Source organism: Ochlerotatus camptorhynchus, unplaced genomic scaffold (genome assembly GCF_037179485.1).
Source record: "Ochlerotatus camptorhynchus isolate MF236.1 unplaced genomic scaffold, CSIRO-AGI_Acam_v1.1 ptg000216l, whole genome shotgun sequence".
NCBI classification, from domain to species: Eukaryota; Metazoa; Arthropoda; class Insecta; order Diptera; family Culicidae; genus Ochlerotatus; species Ochlerotatus camptorhynchus.
Genome location: NW_027040706.1, coordinates 707849 through 721090, shown reverse-complemented (window position 1 = coordinate 721090; position 13242 = coordinate 707849). Strand labels below are relative to the sequence as shown.

General features: G+C 40.1%; 1 protein-coding gene across 5 annotated transcripts in view; it reads right to left on the bottom strand.

The window, feature by feature from the left end:
* The window catches only part of stac (C2 and C2B_Munc13-like domain-containing protein staccato), an 87359-nt gene that overhangs the window by 4357 nt on the left and 69760 nt on the right, over nucleotides 1-13242 (bottom strand). For 4 of the 5 annotated variants that reach the window (XM_065224844.1, XM_065224845.1, XM_065224846.1 and 1 more), the window contains 2 exons: nucleotides 4514-4854; nucleotides 4243-4450 (listed from right to left, as the gene is read on the bottom strand). In XM_065224844.1, the coding sequence (XP_065080916.1) occupies nucleotides 4243-4450; nucleotides 4514-4854 (549 nt within the window). Of the gene's footprint in view, nucleotides 1-4242; nucleotides 4451-4513; nucleotides 4855-4940; nucleotides 5343-13242 lie in introns of those variants that run through there. The other variant, XM_065224847.1, reaches the window with a different exon arrangement.

Genomic DNA, 13242 nt, shown 5'->3' with positions numbered 1-13242 from the left:
GAGATCGACGGTTGATGCAATTCGGGCAGTGATCGAGAGAGCTGAGAAGACGTCCAAACAGAAGCGGAGAGGAGATCGATATTGCGCCGTGATAACGATCGACGTCAAGAATGCGTGCACTAGCGCCAGCTGGGAGTCCATCGCCGAAGCGCTGCATAGAATGAGAGTTCTTGACTATCTGTGCAGGATCCTGAGAAGTTATTTAAGGAACCGAGTTCTGGTCTACGAGACAGACATGGGGCAGAGATCGATTAGGATCACAGCGGGGGTTCCACAAGGATCCATCCTTGGTCCAATGCTCTGGAACGGGATGTACAACGGCGTGCTAACGCTGAAGCTGCCCAAAGGAGTTGAGATCGTTGGCTTTGCGGACGTCGTCGTCTTGACGGGCGAAACGCTAGAAGAGGTGGAAGTGTTGGCGACCGAGGTGATCGACATGATTGGTAACTGGATGCAAGGAGCGAAGCTGCGATAGCCCACCACAAAACGGAACTGTTATTGGTCACTAACTGCAAAGCGGTACAGCGGGCAGAAATCACCGTCGGGGAGCACGCCATAGCTTCGAAGCGTGTGTTAAAATACCTGGGAGTGATGATCGATGACCGGAAAAAACTTCAACAGCCACGTCGAATATGCCTGTGAGAAGGTTTCCAAGGCCACCACCATGATAGCTAGCATCATGCCGAACAACGCTGGTCCCAGCAGAAGCAAGTGGCGTCTTCTGGCCAGTGTGTTGTCGTCGATACTGAGGTATGGAGGTCCAACCTGGGTTGCAGCGCTGGAAACGAAGCTGAACTAAATGAAACTGAGCAGTACGTTCCGGCTCATGGTCATGCGAGTCGTGAGTGCGTACAGAACCATCTCGTCGGAAGCAGTATGCGTTATCGCCGGAATGATCCCTATTGCCATCACCCTGGTTAAGGACAGCGAATGCTACAGGCGGAGAGAAGCCGGAAGAGTACGGAAAGTTGCGAGAGCGGAGTCGTTCGCTAAGTCGCACAAGGAGTGGAACACGGTGAAGAACGGTAGATGGACACATCAACTAATACCGATTTTTTCAACCTTGGTGAACAGAAAACAGAGAGAAGTCAACTTCTACCCAACGCAGTTGTGAGTTGACAACCTGCAAGAAGCGTTTTACCTTGGTCCTCACAAGTTCCTACCTCACACCTCCCCGCGGTGTAGTCTGGGCAATGTTGTCCTTCCGACAATAGCAAAGTGGGGGGTACGACGTGAACACTGGCGTGGTAACCATGGCACGGCGATAGAGGAAATGTTTTGTCAACCCGCAGGAGTGCCAACCGGCACATTGGGATCGACGCCAGTACACCCAACCGGGGCATGTAAGATTCGCTTACAATTATGTGGGATTCATCATCAGAGGATGTTAGTGGAGACCGCATGAACCGAGGATGCGATATACCTAGCTGCGGTCCAATGCAAGAAAATTGGAGGCCGAAAAATGTAGAGTGTATTAGTGAGGTAAATTAGTTATGTCGAAAAAAAATAGGAATCAGATTGCCGATTGGACTCGAACCACGAACGTTGCGATTATCAGACCTGTGCTTTCTCCACTGCTCTCTCCATGCTTCTGAATATGGATTGCCTAAAAGCAAACATGAAGCGCTCATTTTCTCGCATACTCGACTTCGTATGCTTTTTCTGCTGGAGAGATTCGAAGCAAGTGTGTGCGTCTAAATCTGTCCACTTCTTCTTGTATGACAACCATTAAACTAGTTTTCGAATTCAGATGTGATTGGAGCTGTTGAATGATGAGTTTGACGCGATTTAGGTAATCTCTAGTGACCAGTTCTCACCGGAACATTTTTGGGCCACATCTGCCGAACTGGTTGATTGATTAATAGAATATTCAAAGCGTTCTAACCATAGTACCTTTCATTTGGTGGTTGTTGCGTTATTCAGTGGTTGTTGAGAAACATTAATTACTTTATTTCGTTACACACACACATACATACACACACACACACACACACACACAGACACACACATCTTGGAGAGGATCATCCTAAACAGGCTGACGAAATACATGGATTGTCGGAGAGGCAGTTCCGATTCCGGAAAGGGAGATCGACGGTTGATGCAATTCGGGCAGTGATCGAGAGAGCTGAGAAGACGTCCAAACAGAAGCGGAGAGGAGATCGATATTGCGCCGTGATAACGATCGACGTCAAGAATGCGTGCACTAGCGCCAGCTGGGAGTCCATCGCCGAAGCGCTGCATAGAATGAGAGTTCTTGACTATCTGTGCAGGATCCTGAGAAGTTATTTAAGGAACCGAGTTCTGGTCTACGAGACAGACATGGGGCAGAGATCGATTAGGATCACAGCGGGGGTTCCACAAGGATCCATCCTTGGTCCAATGCTCTGGAACGGGATGTACAACGGCGTGCTAACGCTGAAGCTGCCCAAAGGAGTTGAGATCGTTGGCTTTGCGGACGTCGTCGTCTTGACGGGCGAAACGCTAGAAGAGGTGGAAGTGTTGGCGACCGAGGTGATCGACATGATTGGTAACTGGATGCAAGGAGCGAAGCTGCGATAGCCCACCACAAAACGGAACTGTTATTGGTCACTAACTGCAAAGCGGTACAGCGGGCAGAAATCACCGTCGGGGAGCACGCCATAGCTTCGAAGCGTGTGTTAAAATACCTGGGAGTGATGATCGATGACCGGAAAAAACTTCAACAGCCACGTCGAATATGCCTGTGAGAAGGTTTCCAAGGCCACCACCATGATAGCTAGCATCATGCCGAACAACGCTGGTCCCAGCAGAAGCAAGTGGCGTCTTCTGGCCAGTGTGTTGTCGTCGATACTGAGGTATGGAGGTCCAACCTGGGTTGCAGCGCTGGAAACGAAGCTGAACTAAATGAAACTGAGCAGTACGTTCCGGCTCATGGTCATGCGAGTCGTGAGTGCGTACAGAACCATCTCGTCGGAAGCAGTATGCGTTATCGCCGGAATGATCCCTATTGCCATCACCCTGGTTAAGGACAGCGAATGCTACAGGCGGAGAGAAGCCGGAAGAGTACGGAAAGTTGCGAGAGCGGAGTCGTTCGCTAAGTCGCACAAGGAGTGGAACACGGTGAAGAACGGTAGATGGACACATCAACTAATACCGATTTTTTCAACCTTGGTGAACAGAAAACAGAGAGAAGTCAACTTCTACCCAACGCAGTTGTGAGTTGACAACCTGCAAGAAGCGTTTTACCTTGGTCCTCACAAGTTCCTACCTCACACCTCCCCGCGGTGTAGTCTGGGCAATGTTGTCCTTCCGACAATAGCAAAGTGGGGGGTACGACGTGAACACTGGCGTGGTAACCATGGCACGGCGATAGAGGAAATGTTTTGTCAACCCGCAGGAGTGCCAACCGGCACATTGGGATCGACGCCAGTACACCCAACCGGGGCATGTAAGATTCGCTTACAATTATGTGGGATTCATCATCAGAGGATGTTAGTGGAGACCGCATGAACCGAGGATGCGATATACCTAGCTGCGGTCCAATGCAAGAAAATTGGAGGCCGAAAAATGTAGAGTGTATTAGTGAGGTAAATTAGTTATGTCGAAAAAAAATAGGAATCAGATTGCCGATTGGACTCGAACCACGAACGTTGCGATTATCAGACCTGTGCTTTCTCCACTGCTCTCTCCATGCTTCTGAATATGGATTGCCTAAAAGCAAACATGAAGCGCTCATTTTCTCGCATACTCGACTTCGTATGCTTTTTCTGCTGGAGAGATTCGAAGCAAGTGTGTGCGTCGTTCTACAAGCTTACTGGTATAGTCGAAAGCGTAGATAGAACACGAAATAAAAAAGACAAAAAACTATTACATCGCCTGCATGGTCAATTTCTAACATTCGTTGTGATGTTCATGAACAGAGAATGATAGGGAACGGAACTAACATTCATTGTAATAGATTCTTGGTTTGCGTGTAAGATCCTAATTACGGCATACTGGACACGGCATGGAATAATGGATACGACACGGAACAAGTGTGCTGCTAGGGGAGAATTTGGAGAATAACTCGAGGAAAGTTCTGAGCAGAATTCTTCGGTCATTCTAAGAAGAATTCCATAGATATTTTAAAACGCAAATGCATTCTGAGGAATATTCCAATAGATTTTTAAAAAAATATGTAGACAAATTCAAGCGAGTGATTGCAAGAACGTATTTACATTGGAAAGAAATTGAAAAGATTTCTCTGATTTCCATTTCACTTACCTTTAGTGGTATACTTGCACGTCCGATCAGTTCATTGTCATGCTTTCCTGTAGACGCTGTAACTGCAATTTCCTTCATAAGTTTCCTCAATCCTCTAACACCTTTTACGTCGAAAAGCTTGTTCATCTTCTCCCTCACCGTTTCAGCTGGATCGAAATCCCACACTTCCACAATCAAATTAGCATCGTTTGCATTCTCATCGATTGGCCTGTAAAAGCAAATCATATCATTCAATGTTACCATCAATATTCCTCATAACACGTTAACCTACAAGGAAAAGTGTTCTTCCCACACCGGCTCCAAGGTTTTCCACTTGCCCGATGTATTGTAACGATGCGTTGGATTCGAAGCGATATACATTGTTACAAATGGATCGGATAGACCATTGGAGTCTTTTGGTTCCAGCTCTTTGGCTTCAATGATCTCCACGTTGAGACAGATTTTCGGAGGCTCCTTATTGCGTGCTGCCTTCATGATTTCCTCGTGCTTCTCGTTGGATATTTTAAATGCATCCTGAACGTAATGGACCAAACTTTCTTCGGTCAACTCTTCTTCCTCACAGCCTACAATATTGAAAATTTCGAATAGCACTTCTTCGTACAGCTCTTCGATCTGTTGCACAATGGAAAAAAATAAATGGATATTAATTATATTAAATAATTGCGAAACCGATCATATGTAATTAAACTATTGCCTACAGTCATCGAGTGAATGAGCAGACTAGCCTGACGGTCCATTTCTTCCATCCGTGCACCACGAAACTGATTGCGATGACGGTTGACCGTCGGAATGGGCAGCATGTTGTACAGATCGTTCGGTTCCTTTCTTGTGTCGTATAATCCTTCCGTCCGGGCTACGGACTTGGAGCGCTTTTCTCGTTCACGAAAGGATTTTGACAGACGGAGTGTTCCAAATTTAAAGTTGATCTTATGGTTGGCGCTCATGCCCCCACCACCGAGGAGTCGTGGCAGCGAAAAGGTACTCATGATGTCTTTTTTGCAATTGTTTGTTCCAATAAGTGGTAAACTATGTCCAAGGGTTTTCGTCGTTTGTCAAGCTTTCTTTACCTAATCTAAATCACACTGCATGGCGGATGGGTTCTGTTTAATTAGAGAACATCTTACAATTACTGATCGGTCTCTGTATTTTCGCTTTAAAGGTATAGCTATTGTGTACGGCACGCATTGAGTATTCAAGACACGCACTTGAAAGCATGCCGATTAAAATTGGATGAACGAAGTACCTGCATAGCTTTCAGTTTACATTTTGTCAATAAGACTCGAGTATCAATATGCCTTAATAAAAAAAAATCTTCTAAAAACAAGTCATGTTTATTCAGAAGATCACAAAACGAGTGAAAACTTGAAGTAAATAATTTGCATGGTGTGCTGCTGACGCCACAAGTATGAGGTGTCTGAAATAATTATCAAACTTGCATTCAATTGATCGTATTTTCTATGCTTAAGCAAAAACACCGTTACAAATATGTACTATGTTGTGGAAAAGAGATGGAAAAAAGTTTCAATACATGTGGATTTTTTTTCGCATCGTTATTCTGGAATAAATGCGCCTGCTTATTATAAGAACTGTTTGTTTTATGAAGTGCAAAATCCCATATTCACATAGGGGAAATGACGGCTTCGGCATGACAGACTATTTTCGGCAACCCAAATTGAAACGGCAATTTCACTGGATTTTCTTAAGAAAACACTTCGCTGAATGCATTAAAACTATTCATTAAGCTTTCAGTTTCAATTTGATAATATGTTTACCACTGAGAAAAAAGCAATCTAGCAGGGTTTTCTTGAAATTAAACACACGCACTACAAAATGCTGCTGATTTCGAGTTGCCGATGAAAACACAGCTGTTTAACACGCAGCTTAAATAGAAAGGGGTTGCCCACAATAGTCGCTCTCACTAGAGAAGATTGGAGCATTGTAAAAGCGTTTCAAAACAGTTTTTGATAATTCTTTCGACTGAAATTGTTAGAGCAGCTTTCAGCAAAAGATTGTAAATAAACCAATACTGCATATGTGTGCGTTCCTTAGAGAAAAAGGCTATAGAAAGACGGTCGCTGCTTAGGTTGCCGAGAATACGTAAATTACCCTACCAAAAAAAAACCATATTCACATATTTTAATTGTTTTTACTGAAAATGGTACTACTGAACCTTAAGAATTTTAAGTCCTATTATCCATTTGATACATATGATTATGAAGGACTATATTACCTTTGAAATGGAACTGGTTTTATTAACATGCATTACATCATCAACATTTATCAACATGAAGTTTACATACATGAATGTTTGCATGAATAGATATTCACATCACCATTTAAATTCAGATTTTTTTTCTGTAAGCGACCACAATAGCCATACCCGGTCACAGTGATGGCATAATCATTGGCAAATTGATATTTTGTCGCTCTCATACACTCTCAATATCACGCGTGATATATGAGCAAAATATCATTTATGATATTGATTTTAAAAGCTCCTTTGATATTGCGAGACTATTCACAACGTATAAAGTTGAAGCTGAGACGCAAAATTGATTCAGTTGCACACGTCAATCTATCCAGTGGGACAAACTTAACGAATTTCAAAGTTGATACGTGTTTTAGAATGTACCAATAGCGTGCCATAGCGTACCTTCAAGGATTTTGAACGTACCTCAAAGCTTCCCGGAAAACCCGTGTCCCGCTGGATAGACATACGATTTCAGCAATGACCAAGTCGATCGACCAAATTTCTATGGAAATGTGACGTACCAAATGCGTACTTTACGAATCTGTAATTCATTTTTAACGTACCTCTTATTTTCACTTAAATGCTTATACTAAACATTTTAAATCGGTTTATATATGAATTCAGGACACGGAATTGGATTAATCGGAAAATTTAAGCCCGATTTCATATTAAAAACATTATACTTAAGTGCATTCTAGCCAATGCGAGGACCATTTTTTTTTAGTTTTTTTTTTAATTGCATCCTTTAAAAATATAGTAATTTTGAACAAAACCGTTAATTTCATGAATAATTATGGAGACGCACGGTGCTGCTTGGAAAACTCCATCATGAGAAAAGCCTTGAAAACTTTCTGATCGGACATGACCAACGTACCTAACTGGAATTCACTTTCTGATAGAATTTACCAGTGATTTAAAAAAAAAATTATTTTAAAAATTCATTTTTTTTATGATACATTAGAAAAAACCTGATCAAATGATCAGATATCATTCAGAAATTATTCCTGAATATCCCTGGAACACTTTCTGATCAGTCATGACCAACTTACCTAACTGGAATTCACTTTCTGATAAAATTTACCAGTGATTTAAATAAAAAATAATATTATTTTAAAAATTAAATCCAATTCCATGCCCAGAATTCATATGTAAACCGATTTAAAATGTTTAGTATAAGCATTTAAGTGAAAATAAGAGGTACGTTAAAAATGAATTACAGATTTGTAAAGTACGCATTTGGTACGTCACATTTCCGTAGAAATTTGGTCGATCGACTTGGTCATTGCTGAAATCGTATGTCTACACGCAGAAAAAATGATTTTTGTTTCAGGGCCTAATGTATTTTGTTATTGATTCAAACATATTGTATCACTATTTCAACAAAACATATTTTTGAATCAACAAAATAGTTTTTAGAATCAACAAACAGATTATTGACTCTAGAACCGATTCGTTGATTCGAACATATTTTTCTTTGAATTAACCGAATAATATATTTGAATCAATACCAAAAATATATGAGGCCCTGAGCCAAAAATATATCTATTTGATTTTAAAAATCATTTCTCTGCGTGTATCCAGCGGGACACGGGTTTTCCGGGAAGCTTTGAGGTACGTTCAAAATCCTTGAAGGTACGCTATGGTACGCTATTGGTAAATTCCAAAACACGTATCAACTTTGAAATTCGTTAAGTTTGTCCCGCTGGATAGATTGACGTCAGTTGCACCTCGTTTTCTAAGAAAGAGATGCTGTAATAATGCTATTTATTTTTTCTCTTCATCGATGCAGTCACGAAGCTATTGCTACTAGTCGTTATGGAAGTTTCCGTTGCGTTCGGGTGCAAAGTAAAAATCGACAGTGAGCATTCATAAGGGCGTATACGCGATGATCGATTCTCTTCATCGATTTTCTCTTTGCATTGCTACAGCTAAGCGAAACAATTTTGTAGAATTTATTCAATGTAGAGCTGTAACAGGTTGCATTGGCCATCAAAAGCAACAGCAAACGTACCGACAAACGTTAAATCTAGCGAGTTATTAACGAAAGAGAAAATCGATGAAGAGAATCGATCATCGCGTATACGCCCTTATGAATGCTCACTGTCGAAATCATTAAATTCAGAAAATGATCAAAGTAGGCTGCACTGCGAAAATGACGTGTGTTTGTTTTGCTGCGTCGTTTTCGCTCTTGAAAAAAAAAATACAATTGCTCAGAAGTGGTATTAAAAAGTGTTTCAAGTAATATTTATTAAATCAGCTAAGATTATCCATATAATTATTTCTTTTTATCCATATCCATTGCAACTATATCTTAATAACTAAATACGTGCCAGTATCAAATTAGAATTTTTTGATTCTGGAAGTGTGACTACACTTCAGATATCCATTTATTATGTGAATGTGTTCATGCGGGGCTTATTGCATATGAAGATGACCTCAGAATGTACGTCTATGAACAGGCATTCTTGAAATGGGTCACTGGATTTACAGTAGAGGTATTACTTTTCATCTCCAGGGCTAAAAATGTTTGCATCTATGGGTTAAAAATGTTTTATTAACAAATAGGTACAGGCAGGTTTCTTCCATAAAAGCACTGCCTGTCAATGGGAAATGGATTGTATGCACACACCATACACAAAGCAAAAATCATTATTTTCAATCTCATCACAGTTTGGCGAGATTTCCAGCTGGTGAGGTTTGTTAGCTTGATATACTGTGCTGCGATGTCACAGCTTGCAATATCAACCGCAGTTGTTCAAGCGTGAAATTTGATTTTTTGATATTTTTCGAAAACTGTCCGGTCATGTCTTCGGCACCATAGCCTCAGCAATTGACCAGATAGAGCCAAAAATTATCATACCGCATGAAAGTTCAAAGTCAAGAATATTTAGTACCCTAAAACGGTGTAACTTGATGGTTTTTTTAAAGCATACTCTAAATAGTTTTTGCAATAATTAATGTTTTTTAAGAATATTTTGGTTTGAGTTCTAGGAACAATTCGTTAGTAATATGTTTAACGAAATTTATTGCATTTGCACAATTTTTTGCCTTGTGACGGAACATCAGTTTTTTTCATTTGGAATTACTTCGGTAATACTCGATGAATGTAGGAAAACATGCATGAATCTCAAACAATTTAGTTCAATAAATAATAAACTAGGTATATATAATCAAAAACATCATAAGAATAAGAGGATAACATTCAATCAAAATGTTTTTTATTACTTCATCTGTTTACAATTTTCAAAGTTGGGAGGAAATGCTATACTAATATCAACATGAAGCTTTAGTGCGAAAGTTTATTAAAGAACTAGAGAAAGTTTTGAAGAGGATAGATTGATAGTTCCACTAGAGTACGGCAGTGTGAACATTGAACACAACAATCGAGAGAAGGGCCATTAAAGCAACAATACTAATCAAATGCGCTATCCTTTATCTATCTCATTTGATGGGTGTGGGGTTTCAATGCATTTCCTTGAATACTTGGATAAAGAAGGGAATAAAAAAGTCAAGTATATGATTATTCACGGCACCAAAAGTCGCTGTGCTCAATGAGCCAAATCGTATTGCATAAAAAAATCATACATAGACCCACATATCACTAAAAAATAATCATACTTCTCTTCCCTTAATGCGGACATGAGCAATTTTGTCGGAATTTTAAATAAATAAAAAAAAAACAAGAAGTCAGGTTGGCTTAAATTTTTTACCGGAAAGTCGATGACTCAATAAAATTTTATTTATTTATTTATTTGATGATATCAGGTGTTTCTCAAACGTTGCTTTTTGATACCTTTGACAGCGGAGAGCTGCTTTTCTCATTTTCACCAAATATGTTCTATTGATTTTGAGAATTTACAGCACTGATTGTGACAATCTATCATGCTTGTCTGTTATTGATTATACAAGGCACACGATATCAAACCAACACGTTTGAAACGGTAAATTACTATTTTGCACATTCAAAACTTACAAGTTAATCAATAAAATTAGCTGCATTATGTCACAGCATATGAACGTATCACTATGAGAAGCACGAAAATGTTTATGTTCAAAGGTTTGCAATACATATCTCACATCATAGAACATATAAATTATTGAAATCACCGACAGATAAGAGGTGAATGATATTCAATCTGCGTTCTCTTCTTCTTATTCTCCATCTTCTTCTTCTTCTTCTTCTTCTCCATGGCTACACCATCCCATACTGTATTTGAAAGCTTTTTAAGCTTCTATGCTATTTCTGCATTGCTTACTGGTCAACAATAATGGTACTTATGCCCACAAAAATCGAGAAAGCTGATATTTGTTTCGACTGGACCGAGAGTCAAACTGACAACCTTTGGTATGTTTTTGCTTTGTAGATGCGCTTTTACCGAATTACAACACAGCCACTCAAACTAGTCATAAGGACAAGGTTCATGGAATCCCTCCACATCGCACCTGCACTAATATCGTCATCCAGGTCATACAAATCGGAAAATTAAACGCGTTGCTTGCTTTTCTGCCACAAACATGTAGATTTATGTTGAGCTAAGTACATTAAGTAGATCGTCAGATGTGGACCCGTGAAAATGCGAAGTGGTAATGAAAATTGTATAGAAACAGGATTTCGAGAAATGGACATTTAAAATCATTGTTTACATTTGGCTCATGGACCCTTTTCATGTGTCGCTCTAGAACTATTATTAATAGCGAACTGAGTACTGCGGACTCACTCAATATGCTTGTCACTTGGGAGCCAGTGTGAACTCTGAAACGGGAGCCAAACATTCAGAAGCAACAAATGCAGTTACTGTTCTTATCCGTCGTCATGCATTGTAATTTCATAAAAAATTATCCATACTTTTTCATAACACATTCTTAATTTTAAGCTCAAAGACAAAAACCAGCAGGCTCAGTGATGAAAGTACAAAAACCAGCATAGTTTTTATGACTCAGCTGACTTTTCAATTGCAGTAAAACATACTTTGGCGAAACATGTATGTAAATAAACTTTGATAGAGTCATGAGGCCTCGAGCCCTCCTGGCTCAAAGCTTTTGGCGGGAATCAACTGAGAACGAGCAAAACCATTTTAAACTTAAGAAAATTTTCAAGCAGTTTTCCATTGGCTTGCAAAATAAAATCGTAGTAATCGCAGTACCCAGATAGCGAATTAGTTTATTATCGGGTGAATCCGAACTTTTTGTTAGTGCGAACCTCAATCTGAGAAAGTGATAACAATCATGATAACCGATTCCGATTGGATCTGAATAATAAACGAATTTGCTGTCTGCATTTCATTACAATTAATTAGTTCTTCTTCCATGGACCATGCGACCCAACATCATATGTCATGCTAAATGAACGATCCTTGTGTATTATTAGAAGAACTTGATTAACAAACGCTTTTAAGAAACATCACTCAACAACTGAGATCAAATCCGAATGCATGTCTCATATTTCCGTACCATATCGCTTATCGGTGCTTTTGGGCAGGGTGTTTTCATTTTCTCGTAGGCTTCTATTTATAGCTGATCTACACCTAATTTTCGACTTTAAATTTGCACTGCTGACACAGGACACCACTTTTGATTGGTTCAACTTCCGACGCAGATTTACAAATCAAAGCTATTGTGTGCATCTGCTCCAGCCTTTCAGGACACTACCGACCAAAATTGCTTTCAAGTTGCACGTCAAACTAGAACCATCTAAATTTTCCTTTTAACTGCCTGAATTAACGATCGTGCCGGACAGAATAACTACTCCCACGTAATTTGAAGTTTGTTCAATTGTTTTGGACTATGACTATATAAAAATAACACTGAAATCCAGGGCAGTCCAACACTAACCGATCAAAAAGGTCCACCCGTCGTACTTGGACTGAAAAACGTATATTTTTATTTTTAATTCACTACATTTTTTTTCTTTTGGGTTTCTCGTTGGCTCTATTTTCCCACGAAGTGACCGCGCTCAATGAGCAGTTATTTTATTATTTTTATTTTCTTTACGTTTTCCTCTCCTCACAACTTTACACACTTTTCAAGTTCAGAATGACCAGTCGTTGAGAAGGAAAATTCTCTGCGTTTTTCTTTTGCTACTCTTTCCCACTCTTCTCGTAGGAGGCCATGCTTGCCTCAGCGAGGAAATATCTCAATCTTATCAGCACATGCTTTAGTACAATAATGTGGTGAAAAACACGTTATAATGACGCATTCTAGCTTGGACCTTGCGATATAGATCTTTGTCTACGAATCACCCCGCGGTTTGTCTTTTGTTCTTATAACCATTAAGTCTTTGTTTACATACGCAACAAATGACGCGTTTTCTGTCGTACTTAATTGGATGACCTGCGACGTCTCGTCGTAACCGATCGGGATGAATGTCGAGGGAAAACTCTCTTCCAACGATTTTTTCTATCTGTCGACGGTGAGAAAATTTGCGAAAAACATTACCGAAGACTATAAATAATTTTCGTCCGTACATTCGGATGGACGGATGTGGCCGATTCCGAATCGTTCACACGACTCTAGACAACATGCTCCACCATCGATACGCCAGCCAGTGGCTCGTGTCGTTAGGAATCGGAAATTAAATTGTTTTGCGCTGTCCGTACTAGCGCAGTTCTTGTTGATTGGTACTCTAGCGTAGAACTCAACTTGTATGTGTAGAAATTGAGAAATAGAATACTCATCTTCATCCAGATTGTAGCATGTACGTAAATCCGTAGCCAAGCAGGTTGTGAAATTATCTGGAGCTCTAGGAGGTA